This window comes from Bacillus rossius, chromosome 15 (genome assembly GCF_032445375.1).
Source record: "Bacillus rossius redtenbacheri isolate Brsri chromosome 15, Brsri_v3, whole genome shotgun sequence".
Lineage (NCBI taxonomy): Eukaryota > Metazoa > Arthropoda > Insecta > Phasmatodea > Bacillidae > Bacillus > Bacillus rossius.
In genome coordinates, this window is record NC_086342.1 from 44,951,700 (window position 1) to 44,979,460 (window position 27,761).

Genomic DNA, 27,761 nt, shown 5'->3' on the forward strand with positions numbered 1-27,761 from the left:
AAATAACGTTTACCCTAATGGTGGTGCCAAGGCACCTGTGGCACCTACCGTGCGCACGCCTATGCGACCGACATAAACCACCTGTTCAAGGTAAATTTTATTAACCGTGTACCGGTTGCAACTGTAATCAACGTGACGACATCCGTCGTTTTCTTCCCGGTCGCTAGGGTCACTGTTGCCAATCACTGTCGTGCTCCACATAATAACTGTATCTTTAGGAATTGTTTTACTCCTCAAAACTATATATTTTGTTAAAATAGCAAATAAAGAATAAAATAGCTGGTTAAAAGTAATGTATAGTTTTATTTATAAAAATATACGATTGCAGAATATTTATTTCGCTATTTCCGAAGGCTTGTTGGATGTTAGATAAGTACGGTTGGTACGATGGTTCAAGACAGAAATGCCAAACTAAATAAAAAAAACTTTTAATAACAATAGTATTTTTTTATCTACTAAATGCCAAAAACAGCTGATTATGTGTTTTTTCCTCTGATGCTTTTAACGTTAACTCGAAGATGCCTTCAAGAAATGAAAATCTTGCAGATTTGATGTTATTAGCGGGCGTCCTTTCAAGTGAAATATTTTACTAAAATCCTTGGAGGAACTAACTTTAAGGTAATTTAAGGTTTACACAAATGCATATTTACTCTCGTTCACTTTTACATTTCTATAAGAAATTTTGCTATTCATTGAATTTTGGAAACTCTCGACTGCCAATGTGTGAAGATTTCGTGTGTCGTAGGAGATAACATTCAAAAGTATAATTGCGATTGTTATGCTATCTAGATGAATAAGACTTTCAAAATGCATTTTTTTCCCCACTTGTTAACATGTTTTCGAATAACTTTCTTAAATAATTTGTGATACTTCAAATAGTTAACCGTTTAAATTAGAAGTAAGGTTAGTTTCAATAACATTAATAGTGTAAAATTGTGAGAACGGTGTGTTAGGTTATCTTAGCTACATTAAAATATACTGTAAAAATCGCGTGATTGGTTTTTTAGGTAAAGTTAGTTTCATTAAAAATACTCTATAATCGTGTGAACGGTTGGTTAGGTTAGGTAGTTCATTATAAATTCTATAAAATATTAAGCATAGTTTGTTAGTTAAGTTAGCTACATTTTAAATTGGCAATGCCTAACTAACAATTAAAGTTATCTTTGAAAGATTTGTGCAATGGGAGTGCATGACTTGATGTAAGCTTTTGGACATATGCCATTGCTAAGCACATGTATGTTTGTAGAAGAAAACTACAATAAACCAAAAGACAAAAAACACAAATTAAGCAAAAAATTGCTGTTGTTAACCGGATATATACACCACATGATATTTCATAACAGGAATATGGTCAACAAACAAAGAAAAACAAAGAGAATGAAAAAAATCCCACAAATGATGAATTGAACCCCAAAAAAATTCAGCACAAAAGTTGAAACGAGACAAAGTCACAACAAAACGAAAAGACGAAACAAACACAATAGTTTTGCAAAACAGAAACAAACCAGCACAACAGTTGAAACGAGACAAAAACACAACAAAACGAAAATACTAAACAAACACAATAGTTTTCCAAAACAGGAAAAGACGAAACAAACACAATAGTTTTCCGAGAACTTTATACTTCCGACTTCTGTGTTTCGATTAGAGGCTGCGACATCCCAGGACGAAAGGACCCATCACATCACTTGTTTGTTGTAAGAGCGACAACACACAACACACGTTCAATCACCTGATACTTCATGAGCTGTAGCCCTTCAGGAGCTCTCACAAGAGCTAGTAGGAGAGTTGCACAATTGCATGGTTCTTGCTTGGATATTACCATCATGTAGTTCTAGCTTTAGCTTTGTTCGAAGACCAGCACAGATGAACACTGCTAAAATCAAGGGCATACGTGGGGGGGGGATATATCCCCTTCTCCTCCTCCCCCCCTTCACCCCCCCCCCCCAAAACATCAAAATCTTAAAAAAATATATCATTCTCACCATCAATAGACTAGAAAGAATTTGAAAGCAAAGAGGAGGCATAATGAATCTGCTCTCCTTTCCTCTCTCACCCCTTGAATTGCAATTCTACTTATGCTCCTGGACCGAAATATTGCAGTAAATGAAGACAACATAATTGATTTTTGGATTTTTCATTACTTGTTGGTTTACAGTTTTGGTTCAATTTGCCGTATTCAATTCATGTTAGATTGAAACTGAAATCCTTTCTCACCCTGAAGCTGATATGCCGTATGGTTTATTGCAGTCAAAGCTGTTGGCTAAAGTAAATGTTAATCTAAATATTGAAAAACACACACTTAAAATATTTCTACTATAAAACCATAAATTGATTTAAAAGTTTTTGTTTTCTTTCATAGTAACTAGTTTTTTTATTTATTATCAACAGAAAATAAATAAAATGATGTTTACTTTCAAACACACTCACCTGGCAGTTAAATGTAGTACTTTTTTGATTTTACGCCTATCCACCTTTTAACTTGGTATGTGGATGGAAAATTGAGTACAGGATGCCATTTATAGCAATCAGAGCCTATAATTTTATTTGTCTTTTAGCTAAAATTTTCATTTAGTTCACACATAATGACTTATCGCTCAGTTGACCTCACTGCAGTCTAGAACAATTCATTTTAAGATCATACAGTAAAAACCCTTTGATTATATTAGTTTTTGGTTTGCAATATTAGGTAAGTTGTGAATTAGATTTCACAAATGCCATTAGTTAAAAATGTTTTGTTATTCTGTGTTTATTTATATTATGTGGACTTGGAAATCAGAAAGATACATAAATAAAATTGCTTATGTAGTTTGTTTTTAAATTCAAAATTCCTGTAACATATTTGGGCCTAATCTCCTCGGTTACACTTAAATGTTTTTGTTTAAATAAAAAAATTAATTTATTTTCTTACAGCTTACTAATTTGGAAATTTCAAAGGTATCTTAGTAAATTTTTGCAAGATACCAAATGCAGCAAATGTTTTTCATGTTGTGAAGCACATGTTTTATGGGCTGATGTAACATTTGAGTCATTCACATCAACGTTTTCTCTACCTGTCATTACCACACCAGTGCTCAGCAAAACTGCTTTCCAATATTCCTTACGATTGTGACTTTGTGCTTAAACGACAGAAATAAGTATTTTAAATACTTCCTACAAGCAAATCTTAACCTTTTTCAGCTAATTTAATATTTGAGACTTAACAGTAAAAATTCCATCACAAAATTCTTTAATCAATATAGAATCGAACATATGTAGGCAAACAATTTCTGCGTGTCTACAGTATGACAAACACTGCTCACTCTCTACATATGGATTGTAAAAATTGTTATTATGTGTGTTAATGAGTGTAAAATATAACATAAAGTATTAAGGTTAGTTACACTATTATAAAGTTTAGTTTGGCACACCATTGTGCTTAGTACATTCCCAGATATTTACAAAAAGTTAATATTTACGGATGAATCGCGCGGGCCCGCCACCTTTTAGAGATTTACGAGACATCCACTGATGGCAGCGCCATGTTTATACATTCCGTTCCAATCGACTTCTGTTCCATTCGTGAAATTACTCCTACCAAATGCATTTTATCAAGTGCTAAGGTGTTTTCAACTCAAAACACAGTAGCCAGTTATTTTCAACGAAGGATGTACAGTAGGCTAAAACATTGAGTCACTAAACTAGCTGTCACGCAGATAGAGCCAGGGTGGACTGCGTGTGTGCAGATGGGGGAGCCGACTCGCCCGGTGCCCCGGGAGCCCGACTACGAGCGGCAGTTCCAGGAGGACCTGGAGCGGGCCCTGTCGCTCAGCCTGGAGAGCCTCGCGCTCGACAACTTCCGCCTGAAGAGACGGCAGAACTGCAGCAGCCCTTCCGGCGCAGGTAGGGCGCCCGCCTGCTCCTTGCTGGCCCCGTGCTTCTCACTGCAACACTAGCCCTCGCTGCGAGAACTGCAGAGTACACTAGACCTCGCTGCGAGAACTAGAGAGTACACTAGACCTCCCTGTGAGAACTGCAGAGTACACTAGACTTTCGCTGCGAGAACTGCAGAGTACACTAGACCTCGCTGCGAGAACTGCAGAGTACACTAGCCCTCGCTGTGAGAACTGCAGAGTACACTAGACCTCGCTGCAAGAACTGCAGAGTACACTAGCCCTCGCTGTGAGGACTGGAGAGTATGCTAGTCCTCGCTGTGAGGACTAGAGAGTATGTTAGTCCTCGCTGCGAGAACTAGAGAGTATGTTAGTTCTCGCTGCAAGAACTAGAGAGTACGCTAGTCCTCGTTGCGCGAACTAGAGAGTACGCTAATCCTCGTTGCGAGAACAAGGGAGTACACTAGACCTCCCTGTGAGAACTGCAGAGTACACTAGACTTTCGCTGCGAGAACTGCAGAGTACACTAGACCTCGCTTCGAGAACTGCAGAGTACACTAGACCTCGCTGCGAGAACTAGAGAGTACACTAGACCTCACTGTGAGAACTGCAGAGTACACTAGCCCTCGCTGTGAGAACTGCAGAGTACACTAACCCTCGCTGTGAGGACTGGAGAGTATGCTAGTTCTCGCTGCAAGAACTAGAGAGTACGCTAGTCCTCGTTGCTCGAACTAGAGAGTACGCTAATCCTCGTTGCGAGAACAAGGGAGTACACTAGACCTCCCTGTGAGAACTGCAGAGTACACTAGACTTTCGCTGCGAGAACTGCAGAGTACACTAGACCTCGCTTCGAGAACTGCAGAGTACACTAGACCTCGCTGCGAGAACTAGAGAGTACACTAGACCTCGCTGCGAGAACTGCAGAGTACACTAGCCCTCGCTGTGAGAACTGCAGAGTACACTAGACCTCGCTGCAAGAACTGCAGAGTACACTAGCCCTCGCTGTGAGGACTGGAGAGTACACTAGCCCTCGCTGTGAGGACTGGAGAGTATGCTAGTCCTCGCTGTGAGGACTAGAGAGTATGTTAGTCCTCGCTGCGAGAACTAGAGAGTATGTTAGTTCTCGCTGCAAGAACTAGAGAGTACGCTAGTCCTCGTTGCGCGAACTAGAGAGTACGCTAATCCTCGTTGCGAGAACAAGGGAGTACGCTAGTCCTCGTTGCGAGAACAAGGGAGTACATTTGCCCTTGATGCAAGAACGGGTTTTACACTAGCCCTTGCTGTGAGAACTAGATAGTACACTAGCCCTCGCTGCGAGTACTGGAGAGTACACTATCCTTCAGTGCGAGAACTAGATGATACACTAGCCCTTGCTGCGAGAACTAGATAGTACACTAGCCCTCGCTGCGAGAACTAGATAGTACACTAGCCCTCGCTGCGAGAACTAGAGAGTACGCTAGTCCTCGCTGCAAGAACTGGAAGTACACTAGCCCTATACACAGTGAGCGGCCTTAGACTTTGCGGCATCATGGGCCTATTAACTTTTGAGAAGGGCCCTACATACTACTGGGCCTAGCGGGGGTTATGGATTAGTCTCTACATGATAAGGTTGTGCATGGGCTCTCCTCCAGAATATTTAAAGAAAATTAACTCTTTAAAACCACATATTTTAGCCAATCTGGAACTTCAATTCCAGCAATGGTTTTGCTAATTTATCTGGAGAAATTTTGTTATTGTTATTAGAATTATAATAAAGTACATTATACAATTTTAAATGAATAGAGTTGTACAGTTTAATGGTAACTATGTTACATTATGCTTCCTCAAGCCGCGTGCGTGCGTGCGTGCGTGCGTGAGGCTTTGTATGGATGTTGGCCCCTCATAAGCCTTGCATGATCCCCACACACGGAACTAAGAGATCACACAGGTACATTGTCCTGGGCCACCCAAGCGTGGCAGACGTTGCCATGAGCCAGAGTGTTTTCTCGTGGTGCTAACGTTTTCCCCACCCATATATTCCATCAGTGCTCTGCTCCATTCCCATCTCATCACCCTCGTAGTCTCCGATGACCTCAGACTTGACGAGACAAGTATGTCTTCTACTTGCATCTCACGTCAACTGGTGTGGTGAGGAGCGGTGGGAATGCTTGCACAGGAAGTGGCGGCACTGCGGACCGGGCGCCCGCCGCGGAGCGAGTGGCGAAGGTTGACCTGAAGTCTCGACCCCGGCCCGGCTCGTTCAACACGGGCGGGTCCCGCCTCTCCCAGATGATAGCCCCGCCCCCGGCAGTGCAGCGGCGGGGGAGCTCCGCCTCTTCCACCTTGTCGACCCCGGAGCCCCCGGAGAGCGACCTCATCAGCTTCAACTGCCCGTGCCCCGCGGAGAGGAGGAAGCACACCACCACTGTGCTGCTGAACGAGCCTCGCTACGGGGCGACCCTCCCGTACAGGGGCGGGGTCCTCCACATCCCCCCCGGCTGCACGGACTACAAGTACGCGGGTGCCACGCCGCCCTACAGCGCACGGCCGAGCTTGTTCCTGCCCCACGTGTCCAGCACGAGCGTGGGGGGCGGGTACCGGACCATCGTCCCCGTCAACACCAGCGCCTACCCGCTGCCCGTGGCGGAGACCGCTGGCGAGCCGGTGGTGCCGAGGCTGCCCGAGAAGAGGGACGACAACAACCTGATAGATCTGACCCCGTTCGACCAGCCGAGCCTCGGAGACGCGTCGTCCTCGCGTGTCAGTGTGCTGGAAGCCTTCGACCCGCTGCTCAATGCAGACCAGCCGGCACTGGACGCTGCTAGCGTCATAACCAAAGGTAAGCGCGGAGGATTTGATTATGTGTTTATGGATATTACATCAATTACTTTTGCTCACCAACATATCTAATATCCACGCAAAATTTCCAGTTTTGATACCTTTTTGCTTTGGTGCGATCATGAATTAATAATTATTCGAGGATTTACTATGGTCAAAACTGCCATTGCTGCAATCTGTCTCGTACATGTAAATACTAAGCGTAACTGGACACCTTTCCTTTTTGGTGTAAAGCTGAGCAGGCCTGAAGGTTAGGACCGAATGTCCGCCTGCCTCAATTCCTGGTGAGGTTTCGAACATTCTTCTTGTTGTATTTGTTTTTAAACAATTCATAATTACATTGTGGGTGGCAACGGAGACAAGTCACATGCGGGATCGTTAATTGGTTAGTTGGGTTTTTACGGCTTTTACGTTTCTGTCTACAGCGTGGTCACTGGGTATTGTGGTTACGGTCTGTGCTTTTTGTCCGAGTAAATTGGGAAACTGATAGGGAGGGGGCCGGACAAAATGATGTACCCCTTGGCCCTGAGTTATGTGCTGCGAGGTCACGGTAGAGCGTCCGGCACGCCGATGACGGCAGAGTGCGCGTGTGTGTGAGTGCAGATGCAGACGAGGTGGATTCCCAGTGGTCGGGCAGCGTGTACGACCCCTACGACCCGTTCGACTACATGTACGCGCAGAGCGGGGAGGGCTCGCAGTGCGACCCCGTGTACGCGGCGGTCGTGAAGGAGCGCAGCGCCCCGCTGAGCCCCTGCACCCCCCCTCCGCTGCCACCGCGCAACTCGGCGGCCTGGAGCACAATCGAGAGGCGGCGGTCTTCCCTCGACAGGAAGGTATCTGTCCCCGGCCGTTTCCCTTCCTTCTGTTGGAAGAACACTTCATCGCAATGTCCTTTTCGTTTATTACTTTCAATTGGAATAACACTTCAAAAAAACATTCATCACAATGTCCTTTTCGTTTATTACTTTCAATTGGAATAACACTTCAAAAAAACATTCATCACAATGTCCTTTTCGTTTATTACTTTCAATTGGATTAATACTTCAAAGAAAACATTCATCACAATGTCCTTTTCGTTTATTACTTTCAATTGGAATAATACTTCAAAGAAAACATTCATCACAATGTCCTTTTCGTTTATTACTTTCAATTGGAATAATACTTCAAAGAAAACATTCATCACAATGTCCTTTTCGTTTATTACTGTCAATTGGAATAATACTTCAAAGAAAACATTCATCACAATGTCCTTTTCGTTTATTACTTTCAATTGGATTAATACTTCAAAGAAAACATTCATCACAATGTCCTTTTCGTTTATTACTTTCAATTGGATTAATACTTCAAAGAAAACATTCATCACAATGTCCTTTTCGTTTATTACTTTCAATTGGAATAATACTTCAAAGAAAACATTCATCGCAATGTCCTTTTCATTTATTACTTTCAATTGGAATAACACTTCAAAAAAACATTCATCACAATGTCCTTTTCGTTTATTACTTTCAATTGGAATAACACTTCAAAAAAACATTCATCACAATGTCCTTTTCGTTTATTACTTTCAATTGGAATAATACTTCAAAGAAAACATTCATCGCAATGTCCTTTTCGTTTATTACTTTCAATTGGAATAATACTTCAAAGAAAACATTCATCGCAATGTCCTTTTCGTTTATTACTTTCAATTGGATTAATACTTCAAAGAAAACATTCATCACAATGTCCTTTTCGTTTATTACTTTCAATTGGAATAATACTTCAAAGAAAACATTCATCACAATGTCCTTTTCGTTTATTACTTTCAATTGGAATAATACTTCAAAGAAAACATTCATCACAATGTCCTTTTCGTTTATTACTGTCAATTGGAATAATACTTCAAAGAAAACATTCATCACAATGTCCTTTTCGTTTATTACTTTCAATTGGATTAATACTTCAAAGAAAACATTCATCACAATGTCCTTTTCGTTTATTACTTTCAATTGGAATAATACTTCAAAGAAAACATTCATCGCAATGTCCTTTTCGTTTATTACTTTCAATTGGAATAATACTTCAAAGAAAACATTCATCGCAATGTCCTTTTCGTTTATTACTTTCAATTGGAATAACACTTCAAAAAAACATTCATCACAATGTCCTTTTCGTTTATTACTTTCAATTTGGATTTGTGTTTTGGAGAGTCTCTGATGCTCACTATGCTGTCAGTCTGCTCATAATGTTTGTACGTTTTGAAAACATTTGTATTGGTGATTGCTTTTCTAGTTTCTCTTTCTTTCGTAGTCTTCATAATCAATTTTTTCTGCAGTTTATCTAGCTGGTTTATCTGGTGGTTTTTTAAGTTGTTTTAATCCAAACGGAAAGGTAAAAATATGATAAGTCTGAGTTGGTGCTGTCGGGAAATGCACGCACTGTGAATGTTGTGGCACAACAGACCGGTCACCGGGACGAGTGTTGTTTGCGTTGTGTTGCAGCACAAAGTGAAGAGCAGGCTGTACGAGAACGTGAAGCTGGTGAAGCAGAAGGGAGAGACGGGAGCGCTACACGATCCAGACCTGCAAGCCTTCTACAAGATGGTCAGGTCTGTCAGAGGTGAGGGACACTTGCGTTCTGGTGCCAAACATAAGTAATTTTACCCTTACCAAAATCTACGTGGTATTTTTGTATTTTTAAAATTATTGTTAGTAAATTAAGCAGGACCTATTCAAGGGAGGTTAATACACACAATTTTTATTCTAGCTCTTTTTTTTTTGGGGGGGGGGGGGGGGGGCATTTACAACATTATTAAATAGCCTATTAATTAAATTACATGCCCATTCAAAACCATTTTGTTTGTGGTACTTCAAAATTTACTTACTTAGTTCATTCCATATATGTCCTTTTTTTATTATTATTATATTTTTTAATATTTTATTAGTTACAATTTTTACTCAATTTGTACACTATACCTAGTTTAGGTTGTATAGTTTGGATTTGAAATAAGGATTTTCAAATTTTATTTAGTAAGGAGAGACTTCCTGTGCCATTTTCTTCATGTTACTAAAACTTAACAAATACACAGTGTATTTGTTAAGTTTAAGTAACATGGAATGCTAGTTTTAACTGTTGAATTACAGCTAAAGTAATACATAATTTCGAATTTATGCATTGACAGCATCACATTCTTCACAAAAGGTTTAGCAAAACTAATAACAGTGAATGCAGTATAGTCAACGACCTAGAGATATATAGACTGCTTATCACACTGCTTTCAGCGCCAATTGCTGCTGTCGACGGCATACTGGGGAACTACAATCCGAGCGAGAGAGACAGAGAGCTGTTTTGACAGAATGGTGGGCAAAACATAACTGTAAAAGCATTGGTTCTTATGGGAGAAAGATGCAAGTTGCTAGTAAATTCCCTAAAAATGTAGGTTTTTCGCAATTTTACTGTTTATGCGGGTAATACTTAAAGATGGAATGAGTGAAATATAATTTTAAATACAGTTTCATCATAGTGTGATGTGTAAGTACGACATTAAATGCGCTAGAAAATAGCTAACCCTTCTTCGACCCAACGTTTGTGACCAATATGTAGATCAGTTTTTGAACCTATTATATATGTATTTCGGGTAGGTAATTTGATACAGTACATGGAATTTATCTCATCACTTAGTACTATTAATTTAAAGTAATCGACTGCAATGGACTAATGACCACTTTTAAATTATTTGTGTGGGTTTGTTATTTGTGTTATTTGTTATCTGTTCATTCATCACATAATTTTACATAATGAACATAATTCATCCTTTAATATTACATAATTAACTTAGTACACTGCCACTTTTCTGCTGTCAACGTACGTCGTCTTCTAACAAAGCACTGTTTGCCCACCATTCTGTCAAATTCAATTGGAATCAAAGATGGCCTCCCACTAGCAGTCTATATATCTCTAGGTCGTTGAGTATAGTTCATTGTAAAAGCTGGTGTTGATTAGGATGTCATGGAAGACATATCTGTATTGTCACATCTTTGGAAATACAGTAAATACCTGTTAAGAAGTTTCTGAAGACACTTAAAATTTTAAACTTTTTAACGGGGAAAACGTATTATAAGGATAAAATTGTATATATTTACAGGTGAATTGCTAAAAATTTTTAAACCTATAATCGGGAATATTTTTTTTTGATTTGGGATGTTCTTGAGAGGGTTATACGTGTACTGGTTTTCCATCTGGGTGGGTGTGGGTGTGGGTGTGTCCCCAGCGGAGTTCCCGCATGACGACCCGCTCAGCAACCCGGGCATCGTGACCAGTCCCATCATCGAGAGCTCCTGCGTCACGGAGACCAGCGTGAAGCTGGTGGTGCACTCCGAGGAGGGAGGCGGTGCCGTCACGTTCACCTGCGATCGTGAGTGTGCTTCCCGCACTCGCCTGTTCCGACACAGTAACCATGCGGTGCTCCTGTAGGAGGAGGCTCATTGTTCTACTGGATTTAGATTAAGTCAATCATGAACACCTTTTTGCTTGGGGCGAACTTTGACATCAGCTGATTCTGACTTGATTTCTGTAAATATTTATCTTCATATTTTTTATTTATTTTGTATATATTTTTCGGAAATTTTTCCATCACAAACAGTGCAAAACTGCAATGGCGTACGTCCAAAAAAAAAACTGCATTAAATTAAAATTCTTCTTTGCATTGAAGCGAGGTTGGAGCAAAGCCTACTATAGTCCCAACCTCACTCCAATAAATAAGAACACTCAGAAAAATATGTAAATTAAAAAAATTATAAAAAATTAAGAAAGGTACTCTGAGAAAAACTGTAACCACGATTACAAGTTACGAAAGAGAGGTGTGTTGTAAATGATATAAACAACATAAGAAAAATAGACTCTTTATTACACATAACTGTAGGTAGATGTTTAAACATTAAAACATTTCACAATTTTAAATGCGCGTATGGTATGAAGGGATACACATTTCTAAGCGTGCTCAAATACAATATAATAGTTCAATAATAGTTCAATCAAGTTTACATCTATATTTTACACAAAAGGTTATTTTACCACTATTCATAAATAAAGCTCTTTACGTGTTAGCACTTTTAACGTAACATTTCCGTCAAAGTTTGTGTTCATAGACTTTAATAGATAGATAGAATTAATAGAAGGACAAACAGATGTAAGTGTGTCGGTACTGTAATTCAGACACATAATTTGTTAGTCGCATTTGTTAACACTAGTTCAAACATTTTCTAAGTCGAACTCCTGTGAAGCTAACACGGTAATTGCGCCTGAACGTACTCAAGTATAACGTATGTAAGTCTTAAACCGGTAGTTAGATACGATGCGCCACGACGCGTAGACTATAAATTAAGTTACAAAACACCGGGCAGCAAGCAAGAAAAACAAAAACGGTTAAGTCCGCGAGCATAGTGAGCAGATGGCTCTGAATAAGCTAAAACCATAAAATAGAGAAAAGCTACATAAGCCTAACAAACGTCTACTAAAGTCGAAAGTGCCGTGCGCATGGAAACCTCAAAGCAACTAAGTTAACATTAATCATTAAAATGACAAGAGCGAGACACTCGATGAGGTTAACGGAAACAAGCTGACATTAAAGACTCCTAACTGCATTAAATCGTAATAAGGACTAAAACCCCAAACTATTGCTATGAAATCAGGCATAGCTTCGCTGAGTGTCTCCAGAATTATGCTATTGCTGCCCGGTGGACCGCCATCACTCCTAGTGAGCTCAGACAGTGATAAACCCTCGTAACACCGGGGTTTATATAGCCCGAAAAAGGTGCGCCGATAGAGGCGCTGAAATCGCGGTGGGAAAGAGGGGAGGGACGAGAGGAGGGGATATGAGGGTGGAGTAGGAGGGGAACTGAGCCAAAAGATGGAGGGGAGGAAGAGGTGAAGCGGGGAAAGGAGCGCTGCGGGCAGCGAGATGGTGAAGCTTCGTTGCGACTCCGTTGCAGCATGAATCATTTAAAGAACCCTCGTTCAGGTTTTTTTCTTGAAATTATTATTTTACGATAGAACTTTGGTTCGAATTCATTATATATTTGTTATTTATGCTCATATTCTTACCCCTGCTGTATTTACTTTGGTAGTGTTTTTATGATCTAACAAGTGTCACCCCCTTATAACTTCATCCAATGTACAGACTGTTTATCGTTAACAGTTTCATTATTAGTATAGATATTGTAAATTTTCGTGTGTTTTACAGGTTTTGAGCACACCTTTTCATGTTTTCAATTCTTTTGAATTTTCTCTGTCTTTGTGAACTGTTCTCAGGCTTCCGTGGCCTAGCGAAGCCTGTGCAGAGCTTTGACTGAGCAAATCAATCAAAGCTAATTTTAATTAGAGCTGGGCCGATGCCGATCCCCGATCGTAATAATCGGCCGATTTTGTTAATTTTGCCGATCATAATGATCGGCAAAACGTAGCCGATTATTTGAGCCGATCATTGGTCTCCTACTGCAAACTTATAACATTGAATAATTACCTATACCTAACAACTTTCCATGTTTGTTTACAGTACTTTCCGGGAAGAAAATTTGATTACTCATAGAAAAATAATAGGATTTAATAATTTAAAACTAACCACACACGAAAAAAAAAATACCAATAAAGTAAACAAATACCGTAAGTTTTATAAACATTGAACAGTTACATACCTAAGTATCAATTTCCACGTATATTTACGGTACTTTCGGTAAAATAATTTTCCATTATACTATTTGTAAAGTTATTTATCATTTACGAACCGAAAACTATGTATTTGTTTACCATTTACGGTTAATATTACCGGAATGGCGAGTGGCGACTGTTGTTTAGGTTGGTTATATGACGCCAGAGATTAGAGTGACGCGCGTCGCGCGACGGAATTCGTAGGATTAATGGCGCTAGTTGTCTCGTGGTTAGTAAACAACTACTCTTCGGGAATTCATCTATTTAGTTTTTTCTCGCTAAATATGGCCTATTGAAAGTTTTGTTTAGCGAAATTAATATTCTTATACTGTTTAGCGGGAAATAGAGCTTAACTTTTTTTTGTATAAAAACCCGGTTGATTAAGATTTTTGTTTCCCACAGTAGAACCTCGTTAATCTGTGACGCGCTAATACGGGAATCGGATAATCCGGGACGATTTAAAAGTGCAGAAAAAAAAGAGAAGCTAAAATTGTCAGCGCTTAAAATTAACGTCACGCTGGCCGGCGGCCGGCAAACACTGCAAGCCATCGCGTGGGCCGCCAAACTCTGCAACGCTGTTTGTACCGACCCTTTGTGTCGCCCCCCCCCCCCCCCTTTTCAGCTGTCACATTTGTCACTCTTTAAACTTGAGGGGGATGTCCTGACTTCTGCTTCCCGTCTCCCGTTTGTTTGAATGTTGTTTGACGTGCTGCTGAGTTACTTTCCGCCCGCCAACGCACGGCAGGCGCCTGGCGAGTGACGTGTCTCGCTGGCATTCGGCTGGTCGAAGGGGAGGAGGGGGGTGGGAAGCTACCCAAAATTTATGTGTACAAGGTCAGCACGATCTTATCTTTCTCTCTTCGGCTGTTGTAAATGACCGTGAACTAATGGCTAGGCAGTGCCGTATTTTTTTAAGCCGAGACAACAATACGAAGGCGGCCCTTACCGTTAACCGATTATCCGGGTTTATTTATTTATTTATTTTTACAGAATTTCAATTATCCGGGCATCGGTGGGTCCCAATGAACACGAATAATGGGGAGTTTACTATTTTTATCCATCTGCTGCCAAGGCGCAGTAAGCCTCGGGAGATGTTACGTCACATGACCTTGGCCTTAACCCAGCTGCACGCTGGTGCAGTGGCGTAGCCAGGATTTGCGTGTGGGGGGTGTTAAGAAGCATGCCCCCCCCCCCCCCCCCCCGTATTAAAGCGGGTGGTCCGGGGGTCCTCCCCCGGGAAAATTTGGATTTTAAGGTGTATAATAGTGCTATTTTAGCAGTTTTCGGTACTTAAATTTAAATATTGTAATGGTAAAAATTTTATTAATTTTAATATGAAATTTGTTTGAGTGATGAATAAGAAATTAATTAAAGATTTGGAGCTAAGGGGGGGGTTCGAACCCCTAAAACCCCCCCCTGGCTACGCCCCTGCGCTGGTGTCTGAGAAGCTTGACAAGACCTTCCGGGCTTACCTGTATAATCGCTAGTCCGTGAAATTTATTATGTCGTGATTTTTAAGTAATCATGTCAATGAAAAGTAGTTTTGTCTGGGAATATTTCACCGTTTATAGTGATCCGTCAAAAGCAACGTGTAATCAGAGGTACTTGAAAGGCTCTAATCGGCTCAGAAGATCGGCAAGATCGGCAGCAGATGATCGGCATCGGCATGATCGGCAAAATAGGTGATCGGCCCAGCTCTAATTTTAATACTGGTTTTGACTTCACCAGGAAATTCACTATTAGTTCTATTTGAAGATTTGGTTGTGATGAAAGCTACGCGTTTGCTGTGAAGATTTTTTATTTGTTGCAAAGCTTTAAAACATTTGTATTCGCTCATGAAAATATTTAGTTTTTTTTTTTTGAGTTGTATGTGTTTTGTTTGGGTAAAATTGATAAATTAACAAAAAAAACACTCCATTTGATTTTATGAATGCTGAATAATATTAATTTTATGCGGGGATATTTTATAATTTATATTGAATTATATTAAAAATAAGGACCCTATTGGTTAATCTTTTTATCATTTCAAACATTACAAATGCTAAATAATTTTTAATTTATTTTCTTGGATTTTCTTACAACTCGTAGCGACCAGATTTTATAATTAAATATTTTGTCCAGTTTCGTTATTGTTTTTATTTTTATAAATTCAAGTTTGTAATAGTTTGTATGCTTCATTTTAACGATAAAATAATTTGTAATAAATTAGTCTTAAACAGATACATTCAGAACCTAAAAATTAATCAGCACCCATTTTAAGTTTAAAAGAGATTAAACAAAGGATGCACGATAAAAGAATTAAATAAGTTTTCTGGTTCAGACACTTAGGTACAAATATTGTCAGGAAATAACAACATTCATGAATTTCAAACATTAAATTTTTTTTTTTGTGATTTGAATTAAGTTTCATTTTAGTGTTGCTTAATTCCATGATATAACATATTTTGGTGCTATATAAAGTGTTAACTTACATTTAGGTTTTTTAAGGTGTATTGACATGGTTTTCTGGGTTATTTTGATTTTATCGCAATTCACCATATGATCTTGTCTCTAGCAATTCGATTCAACATTTCGTACCGTGTTTTCTCGCATAATCGTCGCACATTTTATTCTAATATCAAGTTTGAAAAGTAGGGGTGCGACGATTATGCGGGAAAAAAATTTAATTTTAGGTAAAGTTATTCATGAAAACAAAACCCATTAATGGAAAGTACGTTTATTAAAAAGTGAAGTTTAAAAGAGCACACCAAACAATTTAAATTAATAATTCATGCAACAAAAACCTTTCTTCAACTTATAATAGAAAAACAAAATGTGTGACGCGAACGCAAGCCACTTGAATCTGTGACGTGAACTAACGCGTAACTGTCGTAGTACACGCTTGCCACGAAAGAGTGCGGGCCATCAAGTGTAGTTAACTCGGCACTCGACAGAGAGCGCGCGCTGCATGCAGTCGGCCAGATATCGATATCCGACTATATGTGCGCGCTCTGTACAGGAAGCAACATAACCGAACACGAATGATGCCAACTAGCGCTGGCTACATGTTCATAAACAGTACACCGCGGCGACGCAGACGATCAGATAAAGGTTATAACGTTTGAAAACTTCTTTGAAAGAAAATTTACACTTTGGACAACTTCATATTTGCGTTAATAATCAAATAAGTAAGCGGTAATGTCTGAATAGATATTAGATTTCTATACTTTAAAATACATCGTTTTATACGGAAAAGATACCTGCACAAAGCGCTCGGCATCTTATGGCGGGACCAAAAACATCATGCGACGTTTACGTGAGAAGTTTTTTTTATCCCAATTTTGACGGCCTGAAATATGGGTGCGACGATCATGCGAGTGCGACGATTGTGCGATGAAAGAGGGTATAATTGATGGAACGGTGTTGGCGCAGGCCTGGTGGCAGTGGAGGGGTGCAGTGCGTGCGGAGAGGTGCAGTGCGTGCGGAGAGGTGCAGTGCGTGCGGAGAGGTACGGTGTGTGCGGAGAGGTGCGGAGAGGTGCGGAGAGGTGCGGTGTGCGCAGTGGGCTCGACGGTGGAGCACGTGGTGCTGCACGTGGTGTGTGAGCTGGAGGGTGACCTGCGCCGCCCCGCCGCCGACTACCTGCTGAAGGTGCACGGGCTGCAGGAGTTCCTGGTGCCCGAGACGAGCCTGGCCGACTACGAGTACGTGCACCAGTGCACCAAGCTGGAGCGCGACGTGGAGCTGTGCCTGGTGCCTGCCGCGCGGCTGGGGCGGCCGCTGGCCCGCACGGTGAGGGGTCCCTCCGTCCCCGTCGCGAGACCTGCTGTCGCACCAGTGTTCGTGGCACTCCGTTCATGTCCCTCGTCGGGTTTCTTTTCCAGGCACAAGACGACGTCAGGGACTCCGCCCTGAAGCTGCAGGACTTGCTGCCCAACGAACCGGTCGATCCGATGTCGTACGATTCTTTGATGATACTCTTAGGTTGGTTCCAAACTGTAGTTTGACAGTGTTGATTCAGTGTTTACACAGATCTTAAGATACTCGTTCCTCTTTCAGTTGATGTATTCTTTAAAAATCAGTCCAATACGTATTTTAAAATTATTTAATATTTATTTGTAAAAAGATTGATGAATGTGCTTTCAAATACCTAGTTGGATAATATGTGAAGCTGCTTACCAGGGCTTGTAATTAGGACTAACCTTGTTGACCTTTTATTTTAATTGAGGACTGGTGCCTTAAATAAGTAATGTGTTGTATGAAAGGGGAGCCTCCCTCTAGTGTTGATGTTTATAATGTTGGTAGTTGACTTGCTAGGGAACAAATGGTGCACTGGACAGCCTTAGATGGGCCATTGTACGTTCGATTAGTACGCTTACTTCTTCTAGCACGCCACTAAACATGCCTTGAGTTCCAGCCTCTCGTGGCCTTGAAAAAACTCTCACTCGCATTATCGTTAGCCACTCTTAAAACAGCTTCTACTTTAAAACTGGTAAAATCCATGAGCAGTTTTTTTTCCAATAATTCTTCAGTACTCCAATTTATTGGCCGGTTAATATTTTTCGGAGACACATACCTGGTTAGTCTTGTAATATATATATATATATATTTTTTTTTTTTCACCAAGTCTCATTAAGAACTTAAAGTATGCCCTGCAGAACTACTGTATTTACTCGCTTAATGTCTGCAGTAATTTGGCTACATTTTTAACAAAAAAAATGAGGTGCTGACATGAGGTGAACTTTGAAAAAAAATTCTTTTCCTCAAAATTTTACATGTTTTGTGTAGAGTAAAAAAATTGTTATCTCATAATTAGTTTACTAGTACCCTGATTTTACGTATGCTCACGGTTCCGCGGATTGCATTAGTAAAATCGCTGGTTCGTAAAATTGGCACCCTTCCCTCGGCCCAGTTGAAAAATATTAACGGCGGCACACTACTTCGCAAAGCGCTGGTGACTGGCGACCCTCCGCAGCGGACGTGAGAAATGTGACAGGTGTCGAGATAATTGGGTGCCGGCGATTAGTGGAAGACACCACTCATTTTTTTTTCTTCTCTCACTCTCATGTGCGCTCTTACGTTTAGAAGCCGCACCCAGCCTACACAAAATAAACGCTTTGCGTGAAAAGATATTTTTTTAATCTTTCATTGCACGGGTCCGCTGCGTTTACAGTTATTTTTATTACCTATTAGTCCAGTGACCTTTCCCTTTCCCTCTCCCAACGAACCGTGGTGGAAGTATTGAGAAGGTGAAACCGTGCGCATGTACCCCCACCACTTCTCCGCTACCTCCCCTACTTTGTGACGTAGTGTAAGTTGACGTGTACTGGCTTGTGCTATATATAGCCCATCCCCTTGCAACTCGCATGACGTCGCAGGCAGCTGCTCAGTGGAGTGCGAGTTTCTGAGTCCGGACGGTTTCACCACGCTACAAAACCCTCTCGGCGACCGCTCCGGAGAAATGAACAACTCAAGGTTAAAGCATTGTTTACAGCGTCGGTAAATTTCTATTCCGTTACTGTGCCTTTCAGGGGTGGCCAAGGTTGCTTTGTCTGGTGCGGACTTTATGCAGATTTTAAAAAATTCCATTTCAAGTATTTAAAAAGAAATGTGCGGACATTATGCGATGGCGGACATTATGCGATTAAATACGGTACATACATCATTCTCACAGCGGGAGGATAGATCTAAGTACATTCTAGAGTTTAACAGCCATATAATAAAAATTTCATAAATTAAATTATACATATTGATATTTTATATAATTAAATACCTTACACAGGCAATCATTAAACAAAAGTAATGCTTTTTTTTAGATACATTATAGAGCAATGAATCTATTACTAGTTCTGTGCGAAGTTTTGACTAAGCTAAACAATTAAAGCTCTTTCAAATATTCTATTTGATTTTCCCAGGAAATTGCTATTTGTTTTATATGAAACTTTGGCTGTATTACAAAGCTTTAAAACATCTTAAGCCTAAGATACACTCATGCAAATACCTAGGTTTTATTTTCATGTTGTATATGTTTTGATTAAATAGGTAAAGTTGGCTGCTTAAAAAAAATCAAAAGTAAAAGTTGGCACTCCGTTTACTTTAATGAAGTCCATGTTAATATTTTATTTTATATTGTTATTTTGTAATTTTTATTGGATTGGTTAATCACTTAATCAGTTCAAGCATTACAATATATTATATATATTATATATATTTTTTGTTACTTAAATCCTGTATTTTATAAAATAAGTGTTACATACAGTTTCACTGAGAATAATATTCGCAAATTGACTTGACTTTGCGAATATTTTAAACATTTAATTTGATATCGCTTTGCATCAAAAATCGAGTATTCACACAGGCCTATCTATTACATAATTAATTCACCTTGAACCAGGGTCCAAGCAATTTCTTGAATTAATTGTTCTAGCGCTTTCTTGGGCGGACGACTGTGCAATATACCGAGCACTGGGCATGACTATGTTTGTGCAAGTCCTTTGAAAGACTTCTGAACAGGGTTTTTTATTGTTCAACTGAGCTTTGTCGGGGTTCCTATAAACATGGAAAATTTGGAAAGAAAAAAAAAAAGAAAAAAAAGCTTAAACTCTGAAGTTTGAGAAGGTTGTCTTCAAAACCGGGAAAACACAGGGAAATTGACAAACTGTAAGTTTTCAAACTGGGCTAGTAATTTTTAATCCCAATGTGTTCCTTTAATTACACCTGTGCAAAGCTTTGACTAAGCTAATCAGATCAAAGCTCTTTTTAATATTTGATTTGACTTCCTCAGAAAATTTGGTATTCATTTTATGTGAAGCATTGAATGTGATGTGAAGCTTCGAATCTGACGTGAAGCTTTGCATTTGTGACGAAGCTCAGGTCTGCTTTTATCTATGCACAAAATTAATTTGATGCATGGTTATTGTATCATTTGTATTGAATGGTGCTAAATCTAAGGGTCAAATGGTTTTATATTAAGAACAGTCATTACAAATGTAAAATTATTATAATTTTTTACTTTATTCTAGTACTTTATAATATAAAATAAGTGTAATACAGGAATACAGCCATGCCAAGAAAAAAAATATTCGCAGTACGACTAGACTTCACGAATAATTCAATCATTTGATTTCATATTTGCTTCACATCAAGAAACTAGTATTCACACAGGCCCACCTTTAGTTCTCTTCAAACTGTTTTGTATTTTGGTCTCAAACCGTGCCACTGAAAATCTATCGGTTTTCACCATCAACTAAACATAAGAGAAACAATCAGTGCACGATCTTTATATGTATTGATTTAATGATTTTAAACCAATATCTATCAGGGGTGCAACAACAGGGGGGGCAAGGGTATTTTAACCCCCCCCCCCCCCTGAAAACTTGAAGTGGGGGCAAACGGGGGCAAAGAAAGTGCTGTATAATCAATTTTTAGATAATAAAACTGCTTAAATAGCACCATTTTCCACCTTTAAATACAAATTTTCCCGGGGGAGGACCCCCGGACCCCCCGCTTCAATGATTCTTTATAAAAAGGTATATTGCCCCCCCCTTTGGAAATTTAGTTGTTGCGCCCCTGATATCTATATATATTGATAGTCATCTACATGGTCACAATCAATGTATTGTTACAGTTTGACATGTGTTTCGATAACCATTTGTAGTTTAACTTGTGTGTGTTGTCCTACGAGCAGGGTGTCCGCAGTTAGTACTTTCGTACCAGATCTAGTACTTGTAGTGGTCTAGTACATTTACGCTCAGATATAGTACTTTTTTTCTTTAATATTATAACATTACAGTTAACTCCAGTATGTTTTGTTATCAGGCGTAATTATTTTTAAAAAACTATGGAATTGTATGTGTGTGTGGTGTGATATTTAAGTTAAGAGCATTGCAATGTCATAATAACTTCCTTAAATTGTTAAAAGCGCAACAAATTATAATCTAGTACTTTTTTCTCGCCTAAATTGGTACAAAATATTTTTTTCCCTTGTGGGCACCCTGCCCACGAGGTTGATCAGCGAGAGCAGGGGGAGGAAGAGTGGAGTAAGAGGGAACGTGCCGTGCGGCTGCGCAGAGACCATGGAGCAGGAGATGGAGCGGGCGACGCAGGCGACTGGCGTGCCGGGCGCGACCGTGCGACCCGAGCGCGTGGTGCAGGGCGTCAAGGCCATCTGCGCGCTCATGGGCAGCGTGGAGACCACGGACATCAGCGAGGCCGTCGAGGGCCTCAGGAGGGCGTGCCAGCAGCTCGCGGCGCCCGCCCCGCCCTTCGTGAGTCCCGGCGCCAACACTCCACCAGTCTGAGCTCACACCACAATGAAGTACTGTAAAAACAAAACCAGCCGTTTCCCGTCTGCTTTATATCTTTGGTGAACTTACAATGATTGTTTAAAGTGCTAAATACAGTGAAATTCCTTACAACGTACTTCAGAATAACGTCTCTTTCAGTTCAACGTATGATTTTAAATTACTTTTCAAAACACCAATGTAAACAATGTAAAAATATTTCACTTTAACATTAAAAACGTATCCTACCTTTCAATACAAAGACCATTCTTTTCCAGTTATCAGGAAAATTTTACGTACATAATTGTTACTGTGTTTGCGCAGGGGTTCTTTAATATAAATGTTCATTATGATTAATTTTTATTACTTCCAAGAATCGTTAACAAGTATAAAACGTAAATAAACATTGTATCAACGATTCATAGAATCATAGTACAGTATAACGCGCCATTCTTCCTCCTCCATGGATCACACACTTAGTGCACGAGACGATCTAAATACTAATCGATTACTGTCCGCCTCTCTTCAAGAAAATTGTTTTTAGCTGCGCCATCTTTTGGTTATTTGAAGAGCACGTTTTAAAAGTTTTAATTAACGCAGATACAAACGTTAAATAAAAATTATATTTTAACTTATATACAAAATAGAAAATCCAATAATCTTAATTTATGCGGGTTAAGCGTTGAACTGTTTGGTGTCACAACATGGCCGACACGCTTTGTGTTGCCATTAAGGTCAAAATGTCGCCTGGCACAGCCATGCTCGCGACACGCGCTATGGTTATCTATGGATGCGAGGTTTGTTTACGTTTGACGTGGCGCCAGGCAAACAATATTGTTGATTGAATATTTTAATCAGGATATATGGCCAAAAAGATAAAAAGAATCGCAAGCAGTTCGCTTTGAAGGAAAATGTGGAAATTTTGAAAGAAGTTGACAAAGGCAGGAAAAATTAAGATGTGGCACGGTCATTTGGTTTGGTGCCCACTACACTGTCAACAATAATAAAAGATCGCTAAAAATTATGAATCTATACGAACAGTCATTTTTATCTGCTGGTCACAAGAGACTTCGCTTAGGAGATAACAAGGGAATTGTATCTCCATAAATGTATAGTATATCTGCAAAATAGTGTAACCCATTTGTCATTTTGTGTTTGACAGATATAAATTTTGTACATGTAGGCCTAGAATTTAGGCTACTGTATTAAGATCAGTAATTTTTTTTTAATTCTTGTTTTACAAATATTTGCTTCCAAGCTAATGTAACATTTGATCCCGTACTACTTTATTTTTAAAAATTCAAAAATACTACATTTTAAAGGTAAATATATAGACTTTCCGAATAAAGTACTTTCATTACTAAGTATGAAAGTTGAGGCTTTATTGATGTACTTTATAATGAGATTCTACTAAAGTTAATAAAGTCACGGATAAAAATTTTATTCCAAAACTTGTAATAAGATTACTGAAAAATATTTAAAACATCAATAAATGTATCTTTTGTTTTTATTTTGACATTTGGAAAATCATTACTCACCTTTAGTTGGAGTTTTTATCTCATGTGACCAGTTCTTATAAAAAAATAATTTATCAGCATGCAAACAATCTTTCGACATTTTGTTTTATCTGACATCTTTCGTTCTCTTCTTGAACTTTTCTGAGTTGACGTTCGATCAGTCACATATTTAGGTTAAATAAGAGAAACAAATGAATCGCATGAAGAAAAACAAATGGCTAATACAGTTTCTGTAGCAACCCTAAATAAACCAGCAATTAAAAAATTCATGTAAATCAAAAAAATAATTGGAAAGAGTATATATGGAACCCAAAAAATATGTGAATTCAAACCATTACCGAATCAACTTAATCACACACAAAAAAATTCATCAAAATCGGTCCAGCCGTTTAGGAGTTCAGTCACATACACACGTACAGAAGAATTATATATATAAAGATATTCATCCTTGAATTTCAAAGAACTTTCTTGTGTTCATGTAAATTTTCAAGACTTTTTATATTTTATTTTTAATGGGCTTCGAAATCCGCATTAGAATAATATTCATATTCTACTGATTGAATAGATTTATGTAGAATTTATGTTACATCTCTGATGTTGGGTTGAGGTTATTTGATCAGGCCATATTACACCAGGTTTTTGTATCTAGCTGGCCAGAGTAGTTTAGTGCATGGTAAACCAATACAGCTGTGGTATTTTCTGCATGATGAATTTCATTTCTGAATTAGAAATGATTTACCGAAATGTTAATCAATATGTTCATACTGTTCTGATGATTCATAAATCTTTGACTTACATTCAAACTTTTTCACAAAGCAATTTACATTTCATCACTGAGAAGATGATACGTTACTTTCATTTATGCTACTGGAGACAAGGTTTTATTGTTTTGGTTTTAGTCCAAGCTTATTTTAAAAACAGAGAAATTTGGGGTTGTTGTTTAAATTTTTATAAAAGCTGTTTTCTAATACTCCACCGAAACTTTATATGCTTCATTTTTTCTCTAATAAAATTTTTTAAAAATTTGACTAAAACAGATACATTCAGAATGATAAAAATAAATGAGCGAGCATTTATTGTTTAAAATTTTTTCAATAAGAGGTGCACAGTAAAACATATTAATTTAATTTTTCTGATCCATGCATTTTGATACAATATTTTGTCTAGAAATGACATTCCTTGAATTTCAAACTTTTTTTAATGATTTGAATAAATTTGTAATTAAATGTTACTACATATAATCTTGTCCCTAGCTATAGCCTTAAAATAATTTTAAATCACCAAAATTGCTTATACCGTATTTACTCGCATATAGGTACGGCAATTTTACCAGATTTGATGGGGAAAAAATTGAAGTGCGACCTATATGTGAAGAAAAAACTTTTAAAATTTTTGAGGAATTTTTTTTGCAATAAAGTAGAATCCCGCCGATGCGACCCCCCTCTGATGTGTCCATTCCGTTTATATGACCGTTTTTTGAGAAACCGTGAAAAATTTGAGCAGAGAAAGTCGAAAATTTGAGTAAAATCGGCTGAAAAACAAGTCTGTTACACTTTGTTGGGCGCTATGTGTTCACGTTTATCTTGGCGGGAGCTGTACTGTAAGCAGGCAGGCATACAAAAGACGGCTAAAAATAGTTACCACCCTTCTAGACTGTCCACGAGGCAATGTCTAGCCGAGCTCGGCGCGTCCACTATCGCACGAAAAGCCGTCTCAGCTGTCATGTTATCTTACCCGCCCGTAGCTTCTGTGAGAGCATAAGAAACTCGTCCGGCCAGGCTGGCGGTAGCGTTGGCTTGACGTCATACGTGACGTGACGCTTACCTCTCCCATCCCCTGCTAATTCTTCAAGGCTCATCCCTCCCAGAGCCACAAACCATGTAAAAACACCCTACCCCCTTTTCCAACTAACATTTCAACATATTTCCTCCCTTATTTCAACCTTCTGCGTGAGAAACTGTCAGCATCCTCCTCCCCTCCCACACCGCGTGCGGCAAAAGCCAGGTTGTATAGTCCATTCTCAGTAAAATAAATATTTTTATGGGCTTATACGACTGTCCTTCGCCGTTAATAAATACTTTATAAGTTTAAGTTATTATGATACAATTTGTTTATTAGTCACACAACAGTTTCTGCTGAAAAATCACTAATACCTCGAATTTTATTGAATAGAAAAATTTAGCAGGGCCGTAAATATATTTATTTTACTGCATAGTTACTTTTCCATATACATTCGAACGTGTTTTTTTTTCTTTTTTTTTTACGCTGTGAAGGGTCGTGGAAAAGATAATTGCTTGAGCTGTCAAAATAAACATCGCTGACGGCAAGGGCGGGAGCACATCCTGTCGGTCTGTCGCTGTGATTATCTACTCCATAAACATGTCACAGCATTTCAGGATAGCATTGTTCTTATATCTTTCGTTTATAGCCGAATGTTTTCTACCTGATCCACACAAGTTCCTTCGCCACGTTTTGAACGAAAATAACAACCAGCCGGCTAGCATAGCCGAACTCGTGTGACGTGAATTCACTTAGCGTGAGTATTTATCGGAACCCATAACGAAAACCGCTATAGATATAAAAAATCATAACAGGCCTTTTTTATTCGTAATTAAATTTACTACAACTTTTATTCTGTGCAATTTTCAATACAAAGCACTGTTTTCGCGTTATAGTCTACAATTAAGACATTTTAAGAAGTCAGGAAACTAACTTGACTTCAATTTTCTATATTCGGTTATTACGAGTACTTGTTACAACAATTTATCACACCATTATCAGCTCTCGTAGCAGCGGAGTTTTACAGTACCCGTTAACTCTTTCATGCACGGCGCACCGGCCGTTCGCGTCATTAAATTACCCGTGCGACCTATATGGGGGGTATCTTAAATACCAAATTCAAGACCTCAAATTATGTGTGCGACCTATATGCGAGTAAATACGGTATGTTTACTTACTTTTGTTTGGATCATTCTTGGATAACTTAAAATTATTATATATACTTTGGTGCCGAAAAAACTTTTAAATTTATGTATTGTATTTTTATGTAAATAAAAACTTGTTTATGAACAGACTGCCGATGTTTGGTTCCAGACGGCGCTGGCAGAGGGCACACCGTGGCTGGGCATCGCGAGCGAGTCGAAGGACTACTGCAACGTAACGCTGAAGCGGCCGGAGCTCTCAGCGCGAGACACCATCGCGGCCCACTGCGACAGGATCCGGGACTCCGTGCAGGGACTCATAGAGACGTACTGCCAGGCGTTCAGGGTGGACTTCCAGCTGCAGTCCAGGGCTGAGATGCCTGCAAGTGTGTACCGTATCCTGTAGCGAGGGCTCATAGAGACGTACTGCCAGGCGTTCAGGGTGGACTTCCAGCTGCAGTCCAGGGCTGAGATGCCTGCAAGTGTGTACCGTATCCTGTAGCGAGGGCTCATAGAGACGTACTGCCAGGCGTTCAGGGTGGACTTCCAGCTGCAGTCCAGGGCTGAGATGCCTGCAAGTGTGTACCGTATCCTGTAGCGAGGGCTCATAGAGACGTACTGCCAGGCGTTCAGGGTGGACTTCCAGCTGCAGTCCAGGGCTGAGATGCCTGCAAGTGTGTACCGTATCCTGTAGCGAGGGCTCATAGAGACGTACTGCCAGGCGTTCAGGGTGGACTTCCAGCTGCAGTCCAGGGCTGAGATGCCTGCAAGTGTGTACCGTATCCTGTAGCGAGGGCTCATAGAGACGTACTGCCAGGCGTTCAGGGTGGACTTCCAGCTGCAGTCCAGGGCTGAGATGCCTGCAAGTGTGTACCGTATCCTGTAGCGAGGGCTCATAGAGACGTACTGCTAGGCATTCAGGGTGGACTGCCAGCTGCAGTCCAGGGCTGAGATGCCTGCAAGTGTGTACCGTATCCTGTAGCGAGGGCTCATAGAGACGTACTGCTAGGCATTCAGGGTGGACTGCCAGCTGCAGTCCAGGGCTGAGATGCCTGCAAGTGTGTACCGTATCCTGTAGCGAGGGCTCATAGAGACGTACTGCCAGGCGTTCAGGGTGGACTTCCAGCTGCAGTCCAGGGCTGAGATGCCTGCAAGTGTGTACCGTATCCTGTAGCGAGGGCTCATAGAGACGTACTGCCAGGCGTTCAGGGTGGACTTCCAGCTGCAGTCCAGGGCTGAGATGCCTGCAAGTGTGTACCGTATCCTGTAGCGAGGGCTCATAGAGACGTACTGCCAGGCATTCAGGGTGGACTGCCAGCTGCAGTCCAGGGCTGAGATGCCTGCAAGTGTGTACCGTATCCTGTAGCGAGGGCTCATAGAGACGTACTGCTAGGCATTCAGGGTGGACTGCCAGCTGCAGTCCAGGGCTGAGATGCCTGCAAGTGCGTACCGTATCCTGTAGCGAGGGCTCATAGAGAAGTACTGCCAGGCGTTCAGGGTGGACTTCCAGCTGCAGTCCAGGGCTGAGATGCCTGCAAGTGTGTACCGTATCCTGTAGCGAGGGCTCATAGAGACGTACTGCCAGGCGTTCAGGGTGGACTTCCAGCTGCAGTCCAGGGCTGAGATGCCTGCAAGTGTGTACCGTATCCTGTAGCGAGGGCTCATAGAGACGTACTGCCAGGCATTCAG

The 27,761-nt window shown here is 40.1% G+C and overlaps 1 protein-coding gene across 1 annotated transcript in view; it reads left to right on the forward strand.

Moving 5' to 3' along the window:
* Positions 1-436: 436 nt before the first annotated feature.
* Positions 437-27,761, forward strand: part of LOC134539557 (phosphatidylinositol 4-phosphate 3-kinase C2 domain-containing subunit beta) — a 162,935-nt gene continuing 135,610 nt past the window's right edge. The window contains exons 1-10 of the mRNA XM_063381696.1: positions 437-618; positions 3,726-3,882; positions 6,028-6,690; positions 7,293-7,522; positions 9,170-9,287; positions 10,939-11,082; positions 16,915-17,144; positions 17,237-17,336; positions 21,423-21,619; positions 26,245-26,458. Of these exons, the coding sequence (XP_063237766.1) occupies positions 3,726-3,882; positions 6,028-6,690; positions 7,293-7,522; positions 9,170-9,287; positions 10,939-11,082; positions 16,915-17,144; positions 17,237-17,336; positions 21,423-21,619; positions 26,245-26,458 (2,053 nt within the window). The 5' untranslated portion in view covers positions 437-618. The remainder of the gene's footprint in view (positions 619-3,725; positions 3,883-6,027; positions 6,691-7,292; positions 7,523-9,169; positions 9,288-10,938; positions 11,083-16,914; positions 17,145-17,236; positions 17,337-21,422; positions 21,620-26,244; positions 26,459-27,761) is intronic.